The sequence below is a fragment of the Scatophagus argus genome, chromosome 8 (assembly GCF_020382885.2).
Source record: "Scatophagus argus isolate fScaArg1 chromosome 8, fScaArg1.pri, whole genome shotgun sequence".
Classification (NCBI taxonomy): domain Eukaryota; kingdom Metazoa; phylum Chordata; class Actinopteri; family Scatophagidae; genus Scatophagus; species Scatophagus argus.
This window is the reverse complement of record NC_058500.1, coordinates 6506956-6527151: the sequence shown is the minus strand read 5'-3', so window position 1 is coordinate 6527151 and position 20196 is coordinate 6506956. Positions and strand designations below refer to the sequence as shown.

Here is a 20196-nt window from a genome sequence, read left to right as displayed (position 1 = left end):
TCTGAGATCAACAAAGCACTTGAATGCGCCCATAGCAGCATAAAAGTAGCCACAGTGTAAATATTGGTCGTTATTCTAGCACAAAAATCATATTCTTAGGCAAAGCACGAGCAGACCCCAGTGACAGAAACTTCTGGATTGCGCTGGTGCGCTGTAGATGCCGCAGGCAGTCAACGGGCGTCATCGTTTTTCTGTTGTTGTGACGGCCAAACCGGTGAAGCGACCAATGAGTCAGCAGCAGATCGGGGTTAATTTTACCTGACGAACATATATATAACGACAACAGGCCTGGTGAAAACATCTATCATTTTTAACTGAGTCGTTCAGTTTTCAGCGGTAATCATGGCAGTCCCAGTAGCTGCATTACAACTGAGCACATCATCCAGCCCGGCGGTTCTGCTGGAGCACAACATTCATATCAGCGACAGTGATTTGGGAAGGATTTCAACTAACAATGACAGCGACACTCTGCCTTTACATTCTCCGTGGACTTTCTGGCTCGATAGGTAAGACGCTGCTTAGTTATTTTTCCTTCATCGTTGTTGTATCAATCTATAGGCGCTGTCAAGTATGTTTAGTTGACCTTTTAATGAGAACAAAGAAGGCAGATGACGAATTTAACAGGCCTGCTATAAAGTCAGCCCGGGTAACATTATGCGTCTGCTCAAAGGCGACTTTGGGATTTTTTTTTGTGTCTTAATAAATCAAAGACATATAAGATTACAGCAAACACAGTTTGAAAATGATGTAGCTTTTCCGCCAACTTGTTTTCTCTCTGACCTACATTTGCAAGTCCTCTACTTAGACGGACATTAAAATAAACAAAAGGACGTAATTATGACCAGCCTGCTAAACCTAATGACTCCACTTGCTTTCAGACATGTTTAGTTTGACTTTCTCCTTAATCTCCACTTGTTTTTTGTTTGTTTGTTTTTTTTTTATGAAGACGTGTTATTGTTGAAAACTTGTGGAGTCATTGCTCATGCCTCTGTTGCCATGGTTCAGTGAAGCACTTATTTTATGCTGGTTTAATGCTTTAATACGTCCAAACTTTCCATTGTAATAGTTATAGCTAAGGCAGGTTTGACTTGGTTCCCAATTAAAAATGTATGACATATGTTGAAGAGACCTTTCAGAATTAATGTGAGGCAATCACTACAGAGTTGAGCACAAGTTACACAAGCCTCATCCTGCACAGTCTGTACAATCACAGGGTGCTGTGTTCAAATGGGGTCAGTGTTGTTTACTGTTTACTGGCTTTTTTGTCATCTGACCCCCCCACCACCAACCTGCCTGCTCAGAGGGCAGCTCACTGAAACATGTCTGAGGGATGTCACACTGAAAGAAATGTATTTAGAACATGTCGCATTAAAAGACCTGACATCTCCATAAGCTTGTAATTTTTTGAGAGGGAAATAAAACTAATGGATTTAATTAAATGTCTGTATTTATGTTGTTGTTGTCAGATCTCTACCAGGGACAACAGCAGCTGAATGTGAGTCAAACCTGAAGAAAATCTACACGGTAGAGACCGTCCAGGTGAGATGCTTTACAGTCTTGATACAAAAGCACAGCTCACAGTTGGTACATTCTGTTACACATGTCAGTAACAAGTTTCCTTATTTACACTCAGTCAAGATTATATGCTGAATTGTTTTCTTTCCACACTGCTTTTGGAGTTTCTCTTTCTTCGAAATGCACCAGGGCAACAGCCAATTTATAATTAGGAAACTGAATGTTCTTCACTGATGTCCTTGTACTTAAAAAATAAATGCTTTGCAGGATTTTGTAGAAGCACCCCTACACATCTTAAACTTTTTGCAGTGATCAACTGTGTGATGTGTGTCATTGTGTCATTAATGTTCTGCTTTGCATTATTGTTTTTTTTTTTTTTTTCAAAATAATGACCTGCTCTCTGTATATTGTTGCTTACAAGTGCTTTACCTTACTGCTGAAGACTTAAGATGGCTATTTTATGTTAAAATCAGACTGTTGAAACAGAAACATAACATATTGTAGTGGTTATGGGTGTTAATGAGCTCAACTAACCCTTTATTCATAGGTTTTTTTAGAGTGTGTGTGTGTGTGTGTGTGTGCGTGGGTGGTTAAGAGCAATGAGGAAAAGCTCTTTGGCAGTGATTTTATATACCGTTTAAAGAAAAGGTGAACTATAAACAAGTCCAAGTGTCCAAGTGCTTCCTGTGACAGTTATAAAATGACGTGTTTTCTCTGTTTTCCTTGGCACTGGAATAGAACTTTTGGAGAGTTTACAACAACATACCTGGTGTCTCCAGCTTGCCGCTGAGATGTAGCTATCATCTGATGAGAGGAGAAAGAAAACCACTCTGGTAGGTTTAAAGTTAAGATGAATTTGTGTTTGTGTTCATAGCATCTGAAGCTGTTTGCGTAACTTCGCCTGCTGGTTTGCATACAGGGAAGAAGAAAGCAATGCCAAAGGTGGCGTCTGGAAAATGAAAGTACCCAAAGAATGCACTGTAAGTGCAGTATTCAAGTATTTATTATGTATTGTTTGATTATTTATTATTTGTTATTCAACAAATTTGTCTTCATTTCCAGTCTGTAGTGTGGAAGGAGTTTCTTCTGGCTACTATTGGAGAACAGTTCAGTGATTATTGTGCCTCAGGTAAAATTCTTTTGATTGAGTTATCCAGTAATATAGGTGGCTTGTTTGCTGATTGCTTTTTATTATTATTAAAGTGGGACTACTGTAATATGTATGCTGAAAGATTGAATTTCATCAGTCTCATTTTCTGTTGCTGTTCGTGCAGAGGATGAAGTCGTCGGAGTCAGCGTCAGCGTAAGAGACAGAGAAGATGTCTTTCAAGTCTGGAATGGAAATGCTTCCTGTGCTAACGAGTCAAACATCTTAGGAAGAATCCACGAGCTCCTTCCACAAATACCTTTTAAAGCGGTGTTTTACAAACGTGAGTGTTTTCTTGGATTTTTAACAGTGATATGTTACTTTTTTTAATGGATTTAACAAGAACACAATGAAATGGGAGTAAATGTTCTTTTTTGCTTGTATTACAGCACACGAGGAGCACCACGCTTTTGAAGGAGGTCGATCAAGACATCAGAACCCTTAGATATATGTGTTCTGTTTTTTGTCGTTGTTGTTTTTTGTTTTTGTCATTTTGTTTATGTTTTAGATTATATTTGGGCACATTTTGAAGCAGTTGAGGTCATAGTTGCTTAATGTGTCATCTTAATTACCTCAGATTATAGCCCATTTGTCATGACTTTTGGCTGATGGAATTTTCCATCTTCTGAGCACTACTGTCATTCATAACAATATCAAAAAATACTTTTATCTTAGTCAAAAGCAAAAACCATTTTAGTTTCATTTTATATATGGCAGTGTTTGTATGTTTTTATACTGCAGAATTTTACAAAACCAAAAACAGCAGATCATATACAGCCAGATTTTTTTGATGTATTGTAGTATACTAGATCTTTGAATTAAATATCATTTTTGGATCTAAGAGGAGGCCTAGTTAAACAAACCTTTATTGTAACAATGCATTACAAAGCTTTTGTACACAGCTCTTTTGTCTGTTTTGTATGTTCCAGCCAAAATACTGTTGCCTATACTGGAGAATTTAAACTTTTAGTACGCTGTAATGCTAAAACATGAGCAGAGAATTGCACATTTCTTTTTTTTATTTTATTCTTTAAGATATGAGTGGGTGGTGAAAGGAATATGTTCTTATTACAATACAGTGACCTCAGTAAGCAAAACATCGCAAGTAGATGCTGAGAAATATATGCAATCATTTTTATTCTGTAACGTTTGCAGTGTTTTGGTTGTCATTTTGTGTAGGAATCTGTCCTAAATCAAGCACTTTGTTTTATGAAAGACACCAGACAGTCCTTCCAGGATTATATGGAATTATGATAACTGAGACCAAATCCTTTTGGGTTTTGTGTCAGCTTTTCTGATGAAGTGTAAAGGTGTTTCTGTTCATGTTGTTATGGCTTTCTTTTAGTACCTGAGAAGCATAGATGAGAAAGTTGAAATTATTTGTTTTTATGTATTCGTATGGCCTGTGTTAAAAATTGGGGAGTATGCTCTTTGGAGATAATATGAACAGTAAACACATGAGACATGGAAATGCACCACTTGGAGGAACACTGAACAAAGATGTTGCTCTAAATCTCACTTTCCCAGAGGGACAATTTTAGTGTATTTGTACAAGTCACGGGTGTTTGTTGAGGTGATGCAACCACTGCAGCAGGGTCAAATCTGTCGAGTTAATCAGAGATGTTTTACTGCTTCTATACCAATATGATTTCGGTGTCCTATACATAGCTTTCAAGTTCTTGTTTTTTGTTTTTGGTTTTTTTTTTTTTGCTGTGGTCTTATGGTGTAAAAGGCTGTATTTGTGTTATTGAAAATCGCTGAAATTTGAAATTTTAGAAGTGAAACCATTAAGGCACCTTTCCCATATGCTTGTGTGTGACAGAATGTGTGAGTGAGGAAGTGACAGACTATTCTAGGCTGCGTATTATAGAGCAGACATCTGAATCTGAGTTTTCTCTGTCGCTATGGAGTATGTGTTGAAACCCACAGAAAGGCTGCTGCTACGACTTCTCAGACAGTTCAGATGTGTCTGATAAAGAATATTCGCAGGCGGAGGTAGTTTTTCAGAGCACCAACTTTGCAGAACTTGCTTTATTTTTCTTTTATTCTCCTGTTGTTTGTGTAATGATGTTATAAGCACACACTGTAGGTTAAGAGGATAGAAATACTGTACAATTGCACATGCACAGTTGACCACTCACTTCAGATCTCAGACCTTGTAACTCATTGTTGATCTTGGATGGTGCCTTGTGTTTACCAGCAGTTTAGAATGTCATCTGTGGTCAGCATGTTGGACTTGTACATAGTTGTGTTTGTCTGTTAGTTTTACATGTGTACAAGAAATAAAATCACCTAAACTTTCACCCTTTGCTTTTTGGAAAACTTACTGAATGTCATGTGAATAGCAATATTGCCTTGAATTAAAAAAAACCCCCACTATATTACCATCAAAGGTGTGCTCTTACTGAACGCTAACAACAAACGTCATACAGGATCTCGCTGTCCTCCACCAGTCAAGTTATTTAGGCCCCAATCTACTTTTCTTTTTTCAGAAAAATAAATCTTATTTCACAGCATTTTCATAACTACAAGGAATGTCATGGCCATGGGGACAACACCAACAGTAGATTTTAAACTGAGGCACTGAAAGGCCTTATTTTCACATAAACTCATTCTCGTACAGTAGCTTGCTTCAGCGGTTGGAAGGAAAATGTCTCCCTCTTGTGGTTGTATCAAAGCATGGACATTAAAAAAATAGTTTACATAAAGGTTACATTTGGATCTCATATCCACGTGAAGACAGTCTTGTCTTCATGACAAGCAGACTGTAATTACACTTACATAAAGATGAGTAACTATTGTGGTAACCATCATTATATGCAGTACCGTGAAGATAAAGCTTTAAACATGTTCGCAGTAATGAGGAGGATGCTTGTATTGATGTACATGTGGACTGTACAAAGTACAGATGAAAAGCTTATTTATGACCGAGACTCTGATGCATGGAGACGTTGTTTGTGCACATCTGCTCTTGCACTGGACCCAGCGTGCATGGGGTTGCTGCAAGCTTTAGCTTGACGGGGAATGTGAGAATATTGTTTTTTAATAATCATCTGATGTATAATATAACGTCGTCTGTGATGGACTGGTTAATTGTTATTCTTCTTCAAATACTTAAGTAGGCCCAATTAACAAATAAGAAAATAAATTTTCGTTTTATTATCACTGAAGTGCTCATTTCCATCATTTCCAGGGACGCTTTTCTTTGTACTCTTAAAGGCAGAGGTATATGGTGCACGGTGTTTTAAAACTAATCACTGTTAGTTTTATTTTGGAGGTCATTCGATTGTATTAGTTTTTCGGTGGATGATGTTGTTTACACTAATAAACAGTGAACTTCTCCTTCAAATTGACAGATCTGAAAATAGAAATAAACAATTCCGTTTTACGGATGAGTCCCACTTCACCTTTTCTATAAAAATTGGGGTAATGTTAGCTGATTTTAGAGAGCGTTTCTTTAGCACTGCATCGCAATCTAAGATCGGAAACAGTCTCGCGTGTGAACCTGACGTCACCATTGTTTACTTTTACCTAAGCCACGCCCTCTGTTAGCAACTTGTGGCTAGCTCGCTGCCAAGGCACTGCTCCGAGGTTCATTCTCCAGACACCACCCAGAGTCAAAAGACTGTCTGCCCGCACATAATTCGGTAAGTAAACGTTAATTGAACAGCACACTGACGCTCTTTGAATGAATATTGAGTGTAACGTTAGGTTCATTCCGATATTGTCGGGTAGCTAAGCGAAATAGAAAGGGGAAAAACGTTTCTTACAAGCTAGCGTCAGGACTGGGTGCTAGCTTTTGTTACTGTTAACATAAACGCCATCCGCAAGGTTGGTCGAAAACTGCTTTCCAGTCCAGTCAATATAGGATATTAAAGATTTATTAAAGACAGCGGATATGCCAGACTCGGCGCTATACATAGGTAAGAAACTAACTTTTAAATCTCCCGTTTCGTCTGTGAGGATGCCTGGTAAAAGGCTCATGTCCTTAACGCAGACCTCCGACCGCAATGGTTGTGTCAACGGATATCGATACCATTCATTGCATTAAGCTAACTGATAAATGATAGGTCACATTGCTATAATCAGCAAAACTCACGTTAAATCAGATCAAGTTTAGTCAGAATTTTTCAGTATAAAATTTTAGCTGTTGATTGTGAAATGGTCGGCTCCGCACTGTGCTGTGCTGAGGTGGGTGTAGCTAAATTAACTTGAGACAATGTAAGCCCCGAGTAACCTTACATTATTGAATAAAGATGAGAACTTTCTACAGTTTGAAATCTTACCCGACAGGGGTGGAGTCAGCTAAAGATTTTGAACAATCGTAACGACGATGGTCAGTCGGGAGCAGAAGACGACAGCAATTTCAAGACTGAAACGTAGACGGCATAGGCGATTGAGGGCAAAATAAACTAAAATATGTATTAAATATGAATCAATTTAAAATCAGACAAGTTTAACTAGTTGGTCTTATTTTGTTCTAGCCTTGGCTATTTAAATGGTTGAAATATGTCTTTGCAAAATGCTGATCTTATAGTGCACTGCAGCTAAAGGTTGTCTGTTATTGATAAGCGTGGAAACAGTTTGTTGCTCTTTATCCAAAAATGTGTTGTCTATATCATAAACAAACGTTAGCTTAATAACACAGTTTATTTCATATATGTTTTTCTTAATCATTCTATCCTGTTGTTGTACATATATTTAACCGTCACTGATTAAAATATATATTGTTTAGCTTTTTTCAAAGGGATTTCACGATTTAAACTTCTTCATTTTTCATGCTAGAGAATAATAGCTTAGGTGTGAAACTGGTCGTTAAAAAATATGTCCTTAAGGGAGAGGGTGTATGTTGTTTACTCTTTCTTAAGGAAAGGCCTCTGCTCACAGTATTTCCTTTTACATCCTTTGAAGAGCTGTGGCCCCACAGCTGGAGAGTTGCCCCTGTGGTGAGAACACTTAACATGCAGTAAAAATTAATCACAGGTTTATTACACAGTCCATCCCAAAACAATTTCACTATTCAGTTAACATAATTGTGCAATATCCAGAGTATGTTTTTAAGATAATCCAATTGATGTGGAATAGAGCGATTTGTCAGCCTGGTTCTTACAATGAAAATCACACATGGCATTTCCAAACCTTTCTACAGGAAGCACTGCCCTTTGTCTTCAGAACTAATCCTGATCCTGAAAGCAAAAGTATACCAAGTGTGAAGTCATCAACAGCTGCCTGTTTTGATTAGATTAAATAGATTTAGATTCAGACTTACGGGAACCACATCAGTTTTAACCATTTAAGTAATGACTTGTCTATGATGACACATTGCTGCAGGTAGACATGACTTTCAGTAGTCATCAATTACTCATGTTAAAATGCAAGAAGCACGGTGCTTTTTTTCTTTTTGATTTTTTCTTTCCTTTTTTTTTTTTTGAAGGTAACTGTTGGTGCGGTTTTGGTCATGAGTTTATCTCAGCATAGTGAAATCAGATCATCTGTTAGATGTTGCCCAAATGTTGATGTCGGCTCTCAGTGGTGCCTAACTGACTGATTGATTCAGAGATTGATTTCAGTATATGAACTGATATTTAAGTAAACCTGAAAATAATAAAGTTGTCCTTGTGGCTATGCGGTCAGTTTTATTTGAGGTTTTCTGTGTAGGCTTCCATCTGCTCACATTATTTGTTTGCCAACTTTATTTACCTTTGTTTATGCCGCTTTGCATCTGAGTCAAACACTCCCAAGCTGTATACATAAAAGCCTACTTGTGCATTGTACTACCTGCCACAGCCGTTTATCACACCACCTGGTTAATGGTAAATTGTTCCAGAAGGAAGATATGTTTGCACATAAACACGGACCCAGGGCCCCTGTGTTTACAGTAGTCATGGCAGCACTCAGTTATTCAACAAATAGACCTTGCATGTTCCTCTCTCACTTGTAGAAGAGAATGTTTGTCTTGGTGGGTAGAGCTATAACTTTGCAGCTCTTAACTTTTAGTGCTGCCGTTCATCATAATTTTTCTTTTATAGAAAGCTGGCAGTGGCTGGAGAACATGTGTGACATTCGCGTCATACACGCTGCATGCATGCACCTCAAGAGTGTCATGTGCTTTAGTGAAAAATAAAAAGTCACTGCAGCTTTTTTGCTTACCATCTTGAGGGCAAACAAAGAAAAGGGACAGAAAAGGACAAAAGAGCACATAGTCTGATAAAAGAAGTGAATACAAGAATGATGAAGGAAAAGAGCCTTCTAATGTGATCAGTGAACAGTTACCAACAGGTGGGTCACATAACGTGGAAAGCATTTTAACATTGAAAAAGCCTTTTATTTTTTGGTCATAATTTTAAACAAAGGTTATGGCCAGTAATACAAAGGCAGAAACTTTCAGTTAGTTAGGGAGGTAAATCCTGAAGTTTCTTTGACAAGGTGAATGAGTACATTATTAGATCATTGCAGAGTGAAGTAAAAGTCTCGTTAAACACATTCAGAAAGTGTTGTTCTGTTTGTTTGCTCCCTGTATTTTGTTGTGCTCTGCTTTATCCAGTTGTTTTCATTTATGCTTATTTCCTTTCTTAGGTCAGTGAAGTCCAGATGCATGAGTCTGGGTCAGAACCAACAAGCCACACCATTCCAGCAAGTCAGACAGAGAACGGGAACAATACTGAGAATGAAAGTCGACTGAGGGGCGGCCAGACTCCTCCTCCAGAGGCACCCAGGGTCAGTCATTCCCAGCTGCATCCGTTCAACACATCAGCCGTAGTTTTTAAAAGCATAATTGTTTGCAAATGTTGCTATATATTGAGTGCTGAGTCTTTGCATATTCCACAAAAATATGACACAGTGTGTATATATGTTCATATGTTGATTAGAGCTGCAACAATTCCTTCATTTATCAATTGGTCCAGTGGTTCCCAAACTGGGGGGCCTTCTTGCAAGAGGTTGCAGCAAGATAAATCAGTGACCCATGCTTGAGCGCTGCTAGCATAACATGGACAAGTATGTGAGATGAGGATGAGGCTTCACCAACTCGGAGCGCAACTTCCAAGGCAAAGACAAGAAAAAGTTGCGGAAAAAGTTTGGGAACCACTGAATTAGTCCAAAGGATTAGTCCAAAGAAAATCAAACTGCAGCTATTTTGATAATTGATTAATTGTTCAAGCAAAAATGTCAAACATTAGCTGGTTTCGGCTTCTTAAACCTCAGAATTTGCTCTCTTTCTATGTCATTTTTGATTGTAAATGAAGAGTCTTTGAGTTTTGGACTGTAGGTTGGGCAGATTATTAGAAATTATATTAAGTATTTTTCACTTTCTTTTTGACATTTTATTGACTGAAAGACTGATAGACTAATCATGACAATGATGAATAATGCAGATTAATTAATAACAAAAGCCTTAATGTAGAGCCTTATTAGTTGTCGATTAATTAGGCAGTAGTTTAGTAGAAAATTAGGCTGCAACTATTTTGACCCTCTTTCACACACAAATGTTGCCTCCAGTTGGTTCTCAGTGCGGTGAACCTATGTGTTGCTGCTTTTTTTTGTTTTGTTTTTTTACTTCACTAAACTGAATCACAATTATTTATGCTACATTTAAATTTATGTGCAGCTGGTCTGGTATTCAAACATCCATATCTTTTCTCGTCAGTATTCACATACCAGGTAGATGATGATAGCGAACACAGGACAGACTTACCGCCTGATGAAAAATGTGGGATATTTTGTTTGCTTTTTGCATATCGATGTATCCCTGAACCTCTCACTTTGACTCTCTCTCCCTCCAAACTGCAGTGTTTTGTATTTATGCTGAAGGGGAGCGCGGGGACAGGGGGAGGTTGTACTGAGGTTTAGAAGGGGAGGGAGAGCACAACTCCTGATGGGCGGCGGGATCAGTGTTATATTGTTAGTTTTGTTTATGCTCACATCATTGAGGTTAGTGAGGCTCTGTTAGATTGTCAGGCAGAACCTTGTTGCCGGGCAGCTTTTTTTCCCTTTTCTTTTTTGTCACTGCCTGTTAAGACTTTGCAATGGAGACTATCAGGTTTGTCCATCTCTTTCTGTGTTTGTTTTGTGAGATTATAATAGCAAGTTATTGTTAATGTGCTTGTAATAGTTAAAATGTGTGTGTCAATGAAAGTGATGTCACATTTCTGTAGTGGTGTAAGTTCATATTTTTAGATCTCATGAAGTCTTCTGTTGAGTTTATTACCAAATGTGTGTGTGTGTGTGTGTGTGGGTTTTTTTTTTTTGCAAATGTCACCCTCTCGGGCCACACCCATTAGGGCATTTTAGCAAGTATTAAATCTCATAAGGGAAGGCATATTGTGTTTGTTTTTCAGCAAGTTTTCAGCGTTTCTATTTGCTGTCAGTCATCTCAGAGTTCACAAGACCAGTCTTGCGGGAACAGATCTGTGTTTACACTCAGTTGCTCACTGGTATGACTTTCAACAATAACAACAACAGAAGATGTTTGGACTTGCTGGCTACCATGGCAACAGGGATTAGGCAAAGGCTGTTGTTGTGTTGATGGTGTCCACAGAAAAATAGAGGGGCCAACCGGCTCTCTTTGTGGGATAGACCTGCATTCATTGCTTTGGTGGCCACCTCTGCAGCACTGAATTTCATAAGAAAGGACAAACTAGGAGGCAGTCAACTGTTATTGTTAGACCAAAGCCTGTGTGAAATTCACTGTCAGTTTGTTTACCCGATTCAAAACAGACTCTGCCTTGGAGAGAACTGTTTGTTTGTGGTTCAGACCTTAATTAAAATACGAATCTCAAGTTCTGTTTTCATAAACATGCTCTGTATGCTTTTTTATTCATTATTTATATCTCTGTGCAATTTTGATTACTCTGTTTATGTTTACTGTAAACATCCCTTGAGCTGTGAGGCTTGACAGTGAGGGGGGTTGTGTGGTAATTGCTGCTTGCCTAGCAGAGGATGTTGTTGTTGTTTTTGTGGGACTGGTTGTTGTTGTTTTGATGGAGTTCTAATTCCCCTGAGCCATCCAGTGTTTTTGTTGTTGTTTGTTTGGTTCATTTTTAGCTGAAATGGCAGTAGAGCCAAGTTCAGCCAGCTAGATTGACCACTGAGAGTAATAAACAAGCAGCACTGTGACTGACTATGAATAATTTGAATCAGAGGAATAAACATAGGAGCAGAGCTGCAACGATAAGTAGATCAACTGATTCACTGATTGACAGAAAGTTAAGCTGCAGTTATCTTGATACTTAAATGATCTTTTTACCCATTTTTTAAAGGCACAATTCCAGACACTTGCTGGTTCCAGCTCATCAAATGTGAGGGCTTGATGCTTTCCTTATCATACATGTGAGCAAGATGAACATCTTTTGGGCTTTCGACACAAAGAAAACCAGACATTTTAAGACCTGTGCTGATGGAAGTTATAGTGAACATTTTATAGACAAAGCAAATAATCTGCTGTTGGAGAAAATTATTTTCAGATTAATGAAAATTATCATTACTTCCAGCCCAACATAGGAAGGTTTGAGATTTTGAGGTTATATGTATATTTTTGCAGTCAAATCAGTGAGCATGTACCAGAATCTGCAGGATGCTTTTTAACATTGGAGAGTGTATTGATGCTATGTAATTCCAGTAAACATGCTTACATAAATTACACAGGTACGTACCAGCTACCATATTAACCAAGACTTGCATAAGACATGTATAAGGTGTGAAATGTTGGACACTGCGTCCTGAAAAACTTTTGTTTTTGAACACCAGAGCAAATAACTGCAGCTGAGAGTCGGTAGTGAGCGGGCTCAAGATTTTTTTTTTCTTTGCGTGTTTACATATTTAAATTTCACAAATGTATACTCCATGCAGCTGTGGAAATTTATTTAGATCTGTTTATTTCGGTTTCAGTTTTAGCTATACTTTGCATTGAATTATTTTGGACACAAGGTGGTTGTGTTTTGTTTTTTAAATCCTGATACTGTGCTGTCACGTTGAAACCTTTCTATTCTAAAGTCTTTGTCTTGCTCATGTGTTCTTGCTAAAATCCCTTTTGCAAACTTTGTTAAACCTTTACGACCAAGAAATCAGGTTACTGACACAGAAAGGTAGCTGTGTCTCATAATCCGTCACCCTGATTAAAGAGATATGGTTTCTTGTTTACATGTAAACACACTGATTGTCTGCGCTAGAATGCCGTCGAATAGATAGCTAGCACACATACACACACCCAGAGTGACTTGCATGTTATATCTTTTCTTGTGTATTTTCTTCTCTTTTTTTGTGGTATTGATTTTAACCTTTTGTTTGTCGACGCTGCAGGTTCCTGTGTCGTTGCCCGTGATGACCCCACCAGCAGAGGCGCCACAGCAACTGCAGCAGACACCACAGCAACAGATCCCCAGTCCTCAGCAGCTCCAAGCCCTGCTCCAGCAGCAGAAAGCACTCATGTTACACCAGGTAACGGATCTTTTTGTAACATTACGTGTCAGTCACAGTCCACATTGAGCACAACACTTTAATAGTCTCCCAGTTCACATTTTATCAATATTTCCACAGCAACAAATTCAAGAGGTCTTCAAGAATCAGCAAGAGCAGCTTAATATGCAGCTGCTGCAACAGAAGAATGCTGGAATTGTTAGTCAAGAGGTGAGTTTTATTCACCATAGCAGTGTTTTTGTCATGAATATTTGATCTTTGTGGAAATGTTTGTTATGCAAAGGAATCACTCCCTGAAAGAGGGCGAGTGAGTCAGTTCGGTGCCAGTTAATATTAAAAAGTAATCATTATGACCATTTAATCATACAGTACAACCTTAAATATCAGTTTCAAAAAAATCTCCAGTGCTCTGTGATGAAAAAGATTTTGTAAGTATAATGCAAAAAAGTGCCTCACTTGAAGGTGAAGCTGTAACGGTAACAGGAATGGATTACAAAGGAGGTGTTTTAGCTAATTGTTATTTTCAAAATGTGCCTCTGTGTATGTATGTTTATGTATGTGTGTGTGTCTGTGTGTGTGTCTAAATGTATCAAGTGACAAACATCAGATGCCTTGAGTTTGTCTATTTAGAGTGTATCACATGTTCAGAAAGTACATGACGCTCTGTCCCACTACTCACGGCAAATATGTGTGTCATGTTTAAGAAAAGTCAGAACACTTTGTGGTTAACTCACACATCAGTTGTTTGCGTGTATTTACATGACAGGATCCCGTCATCAATTTTGGCTGGTGTGTTCTGAAATCCCCCCATTTACTTGTGGTCTTAACATGTACTGGCTGCTGGCAACTGACGCAAATTCATAACACACGTTGGCGCTTGGCTGCTGCATGCACAAGATTTGGTAATTAGATGGCTTAGAGGTGGTTTTTATCCAGCTGGATCATAGCAAAAGCGGACATTTCTTCAGTTATGTCTTTCGGACACAAGTAAAAATAGGGAAAAATTTTAAGCTTTATTATTCTGCTCACAATATTTGAAAACAGTGAATATTATGATTAAAAATAAGCATCACCAGACATGATTGCTGCTCAAAGCGATATTTTTTTTTCTTCTTTAATATCTACCCTCATTAGCTGATTAGAACGCGTGACGTCACATTTCCAACCATACAAAATATGCCTAGTGTGATGTCTGTTAGTCAAATCAACACAGAAATAGTGTATCCTAGATAAAGATTTCTTTCTTGAATCAAACTGCAGATACAGTTTGCAGATACACAGAGCAGTCTGTTTTTAGTGTGAAGAGTGAGGAAGACATTTTCTGAGAAATCTTGCGTTATCTCTCTGTCACAGCTGACAGCCCAGCAGATTGCCATCCAGCAGCAGCTCCTTCAGGTGCAGCAGCAACATCTCCTCAACCTGCAGAGACAAGGCCTGCTGTCTGTCCTTCCCACCAGCCCCATCACAGCTCCAGGTATGATGTGTTACACTCCTTACTGCGCTGCTGTTGAAAGACTTAAACATTAAGGTAAAATACTTTCAGGCACAGGAGCTGATTTTCTCTGGTGTTTGACAAGATCCTGACTTTTGGTTGAGATCAAGACTCTGTGTGGGCCAGTCAAGTTCTTCCACACCAAACTCATCCAACCATGTCTTTATGGAGCTTTGCTTTGTGCACTGGGGCACAGTCATGCTGGAATAGAAAAGGGCCTTCAACAAACTGATGCCACAAAGCTGGAAGCATAGCATTGTCCAAAATGTCTTCGTATGCTGAAGCATTAAGATTTACCTTCACTGGAAGTCAGGGACCGAGCCCAACCCTTGATAAACAGCCCCATCCCAATTCTTTTGTCTATATAGTGTGTATATATATATATATATTGTGCATTAATATTGATTAGGATAGGCTGAATGAGTACACAACAGCACCACAAACTTCATTCTCCAAAATGATCATAGGGTTCAGTTGAATTCATTCATGTTGAACTTTTGTCCAACCTTCATGAGGGTCGGATTTCTTGTTGAATGCACCTAATAAACTGGCAGCTCAGCATACACTGAGATTTTGAAAATTAGGATCTAAAGTTAATTACAAACTGATTTGTGCAAATGTGATGGAACCTCGCTGTACCATAACACAACAATGTATATGTCGCTTCAGGTTGTGAGAATGGTAGCATCCTTTCCGCCGGTGGAGACGCCAGGGAGTCTTCCAGTCAACATTCTACCACCAATGGTCATCACACTCTTCTGAAGAGAAAAGAAAGGTGTTGTAGGAAGTTATGCTGTCCTGTTAGTTCCTATATGTTCAGCTTGTATTGTGCTTGAGTAAGTCCCAGTATGTGGACTCTGAGGTGTGTCATTAATGGATGACTTTTTTGTGTTTGTTACAGTGGGTCGCTGGATGAACACACACAGAGCAGCCATCCGCTGTATGGAAATGGGATGTGTAAATGGCCAGGCTGCGAGACTGTCTTTGGAGACTTTCAGGCATTTCTCAAGTGAGTGGAGAAACTTTGCATAATCCATAAAGGTGGCATAATGTGGTTTGCAGTGGAACAGATACAAGAAATGCATACAGAAAAGAAATATGTGTATGTTCTGTATTTTGTACACGCTGTTGAAATTAAATTACTCCTGAGGATCATTTTGCTGCTCTACCACAACTCTCAGCTTGCACAAAGTATGTCTGAAAGTAATGTCGTGATTTTGATTTTGTTTGTCTTTAGACATTTGAACAGTGAGCATACGCTGGATGACAAGAGTACAGCGCAGTGTCGTGTTCAGATGCAAGTGGTTCAGCAGTTGGAGCTGCAGGTACGCATTTCATTTGTTTTCTTGAAACAAAGCGTTTTATGTGGTACATGGTAGATAATCCTATTAATTAAAGTACTGAACAAGAAAAGGAAGATCTTTCAGTATATTTAGTGACAGTGGATGCCAGTTCAGTGTCAGCAGTGGTGGTGTGGTTTTCACACCAGGTGCAGAAGCAGAAGTGATGTCTTTAAATAAAAACACTTTTCAGGATACCAGAAAATAACTAATTCCCACACTGAATGTCATTTTCGTCATTCAACCCAAGTTGTGAATTCACAAAATCTCAACTTCTATTTCGGGCCCTCTCATCTAACACAGCTGAAAAAGGACAAGGAACGACTGCAAGCTATGATGGCTCATCTCAAGTCCTCTGAACCAAAACCCGCCGCACAGCCTGTAAGTGCCTGCTATGACTCCTTCCTTCAATTAAAATAAATATTGTTTGCTTGTAGCTACACTGACGTTTTCCTGACTTAACCGCTCTGTTTTTTCAGGTCAATCTGATGTCTAATGTATCCTTCTCCCAAGCAACACTGCCCAAAGGCCCTCCTCCTATGAGCGTGTCTCAGAGTGCCACAGCACCATCCACACCCCTAACGCCGCTCTCTGAATCCCCTTCAGTCCTCACTCCCAGTAGCATGTTCACTGGAACCCCTGTACGGAGGCGATACAGCCGCTCTGTGAGCCAAGGTAACAGAACGATTATATTATCATTAATAGGAAGCTTTTTTTAATTCCTGCTTTTTAATTGAAACTGCTAAGATGAACGTAATTTCGCAGGATTCAGAGAAGGGCTTTGTTCCTGTTCTGTACGTGTTTATGTAGAAATATTACCTGTTAATGTCTTTCCACAGACATAGTTGATAACAAGGAGTTCTACCTGAGCACTGAAGTTAGACCTCCGTTTACGTATGCTTCTCTCATAAGACAGGTAATGTGTGCTTCGCTCATCCTACACAGCCACAGAAATATTGAAAATAGTGTTGGAAATAAGGAGTTGCACATTTGCATGACACCAGTGGCCTTCAATTCAAAATGAAGCATCGTTTATTTTCCATTATCTCTTACGCGCCTCGGTCTCTTTCAGGCGATATTTGAATCACCTCGCAATCAGCTGACGTTAAATGAAATCTACAACTGGTTCACAAGAAACTTTGCATATTTCAGACGCAATGCAGCTACTTGGAAGGTATGAACTCTTTGGATAATTATATATGATGCAGATAAAGTGTAAGGCGACATTTAGTTGCATTCACATTTTATTCTCTCAATTCTTATCTTTTTCAGAATGCCGTCAGACATAATCTCAGCCTCCATAAATGCTTTGTACGTTTGGAAAACGTAAAGGGAGCTGTGTGGACAGTAGATGAGATTGAGTTCCACAGAAGAAGGCCCCAGAAGACTGCGGGTAATGGGTAGGTGTTCCTTGGCCATGAAGTCAGAAGACGCCTGACATTTTTGACCGTCTAGCTCCACCTAATCAGTATTTACTGTAAGCAACTTTTCTGAGGAGTTTCTAAGCCTAAGTATGCTGCGAGGTAAATCAAATTTGACATGTTCACACAAGCAAATGGATGTCTTTGCGAACAAAGCGAAGCGCCACATCCGTTGCAGGTTTCCAGCCTCGATCCCTCTGAACCACCACTGTCAGCAGGTGGTCAGAAATGCCATCTGGTTTGTCATGTCTTGGCCTCAATGACTCAAACTCTTAACTGGTGTGTATTTTATTAAACAAACAGACCTGGAAGCGCAGTGTTTATGTTGGCAGTACTCTTAGTACCAGCAGTTTGAGGGCATTAGACTGTTGACTCAGCCATGCTCAAGTTTCTCATTGTGGCACAGCAGATGTACAGTTTAAGATCATAACGGTGGCAGAGGAAGAGAGTAGCAGGGTTGCTTTTCTTTCCTGGCAACTGATGGTTTTCTCAGCTGAAACGGCTGTCACTGGCAGATTTTTTACCGACTAATTAAGCAAATGTTAGTTCCATGAGTTGGTTAAAATACATTCTCTCAGCTTTTTTAATGTTTGCAGCTGACCTGGTGTAAAATGAGAACCGTGTAAAAAGGGTTTTACGTACGCATATTCACTAGTTGATGATCCATGTAGAAGATTTGGAAATAAAGAAACGGCTTTCTTATGCACTGTAGAGCCTCATAGTCCCAGACTGGTATTTTACTCTAACACAACCCAGTTTGGCTGCTTAGGTTTTATGCTTTTACAGGAAAGATGGAGATTAGATTTATACTTTATTGTTTGGATTTTCTGTATGTTCCACTTTTAGGAGTAGAAGAGAAAAACACTGACGAATGTGTTTTTTTCAAATGTAATGCTATCTCAGATAATGAGTTTGGCTTCAGTTGCCCCATTGTTGCATGGTTAGAGCTGATAAACACACTGTTCAGTTCATTACTTACACTTTTGCTCTTTTGTTATTAGAGAGGCTTAAAAAAGGCACCACGCTCTAAACTCAAATACTGAGTGTCACAGAGTGAATGATTATGGTTGTTAAGCTAGTGTTAATTGCAAGTGCACCAGTATTGTTCTGAGTATAATCCAAGCCATAAAGTATGATGCTTATCTCAGCTCCTTCAGGTGTTGACAGTAAATTAAAGATAACCTTTTGTTGCATCTCTGCACTGACAGATCTCTGCTGAAGAGCTCACAGAACCGTCAGAGCTTAGCTGGGTCTGCTCCTCAGGTAAGAGACTTCTGATATTTCACACTCAATGTCCCCATGCCAGACAGAGACGTTATGTTTTTGGGTTGTCCATCTTTTTGTTGGTACGCTTGTCTGTCTGCCATTGTTGTGAACATGTTATCTCGAGAAGACAGATTTGGCACAAATGTCCACTTGGACTCAGTGATGTACTGATTAGATTTTCGTGGTCAAAGTTCAGAGGTCTCTACACGCTTTTGGCCGTAAACCAAGAATTCATACGTTAAGCAGGACAAAGTTTCACATAAAAGTTAAACAGGACACAGTGATGCAGTGATGTAACGTAATGTGAAGATGATGCATTTGACGCTTTAAACTGTCGTATTGTGAAAAGAAGAGCTGAGTATGTTCTGTTTCTCAGAGTGGCGGTCTAGACGGCAGCGGCTCTTTTCACAACTCTGCCTCTATTGGCAGCATCCCATTGCACTCCCTGCCTCATATTCTCCAGGAGCAGATGAATGGAGCCCTTGCTAATGGGTCTGGATACCAAAGTGACAGCAGTGCAACACAGTCCCCTCCACAAGCTTTGTAAGTCTCAGATCCAGTTCACTGATCTCTTAAGTACGTTTGACTCAGCTCTGATTTAATGAGATTATGTGATCACAAGTCCTGATTACTTTTTTGGTTTTTCTGCATGTCCATGAAAACAGCATTAAAGAGGAGCAGGAGGATGAGGAGATATGTGAGAATTATCCCTATGAATCTCCGGAGAGCACAGACGAACACGGCCACAGCCCAGAGATGAACCAAGATGAAATCAACGGCAGCCCGGAGAGGCCAAACCTTCATTTTGATCGTGTGCCTTCTCTCTGACTACAAGGTCCAAGTTCTCCGCTGCAAGGCCGCCTCACTCACAGCCTGCGTGACTTTGTATTCCAAATGTGTCCAAAAGCAACTGCTTCATCTACATAACCAAACACTCTCTTCTTGGGGATTTTTTTTTTTTTTTTGTATTTATCATTTTGTTATTTTTGTTATTAATCTAGCTCTTAATTCTTTCTGTACAGTAGAGTGAGATCACAAAATTTGTGAAACAGTCTGTTTATGATTTTTCTTATTTTATGTAACTGCACAAAAGGACCATGAGAAGCCAAAGGAAAGGGAACATTTATAGTTAGCACTTCACAATGAAACCCCCCCCCTCCCCATTGTTACTTTACGCTACGTTGGGGCCACACTACCTAATTTTATTTTAGTACTCATGATGTATAAAAAAAAATTTGTAGAACAAGTAAAAAAAAATGTTCCTTTTAAAAATGAAAATGTTCACTGCCAACATTATCTGATATATTTGTATTTAAGGTATAATCAGTTGATGAAAAGAGCACGTAGCGTCTTTATACTTGTTGGTCTTTTTCACCCCTTCCACAAACATTGTCGAATTCGCTCTGACTGAGCTTGTAAAAGTAGATAAATTTAGATTTACCATTATTGTAAACCAATGCATCCCTATGAATAATAAATTTCTCATGATGAATGGCTGTACTGTATGAGTCTTTGATCTAGCTTTGCCTTGCCTTGGTGGTGAGCCTTTAACCATCATTTGACATGATGGATTTATGGCCCTGTTCAGTTTTGACTGGATAA

The 20196-nt window shown here is 39.1% G+C and overlaps 2 protein-coding genes across 2 annotated transcripts; both read left to right on the top strand.

Annotated features, from left to right (window-relative positions):
- The first annotated feature begins 105 nt into the window (after window positions 1-105).
- LOC124062769 (eukaryotic translation initiation factor 4E type 3-like) lies at window positions 106-4965 on the top strand. The gene is made up of 8 exons (XM_046395712.1): window positions 106-247; window positions 328-506; window positions 1467-1539; window positions 2254-2348; window positions 2435-2495; window positions 2578-2644; window positions 2790-2945; window positions 3052-4965. Exons 1-8 carry the CDS (start codon window positions 158-160, stop codon window positions 3105-3107), a joined length of 777 nt encoding a protein of 258 aa, XP_046251668.1. The 5' UTR covers window positions 106-157; the 3' UTR covers window positions 3108-4965.
- A 1202-nt stretch (window positions 4966-6167) lies between these two features.
- LOC124062767 (forkhead box protein P1-B-like) lies at window positions 6168-20086 on the top strand. The gene is made up of 16 exons (XM_046395709.1): window positions 6168-6309; window positions 9239-9379; window positions 12959-13096; window positions 13196-13285; window positions 14429-14549; window positions 15237-15342; window positions 15469-15576; window positions 15805-15892; window positions 16211-16288; window positions 16387-16582; window positions 16747-16823; window positions 16980-17081; window positions 17180-17307; window positions 18537-18591; window positions 18971-19137; window positions 19260-20086. The coding sequence occupies exons 2-16, from the start codon at window positions 9254-9256 to the stop codon at window positions 19420-19422; spliced, it is 1743 nt and encodes a 580-aa protein (XP_046251665.1). The 5' UTR covers window positions 6168-6309; window positions 9239-9253; the 3' UTR covers window positions 19423-20086.
- Window positions 20087-20196: the final 110 nt, after the last annotated feature.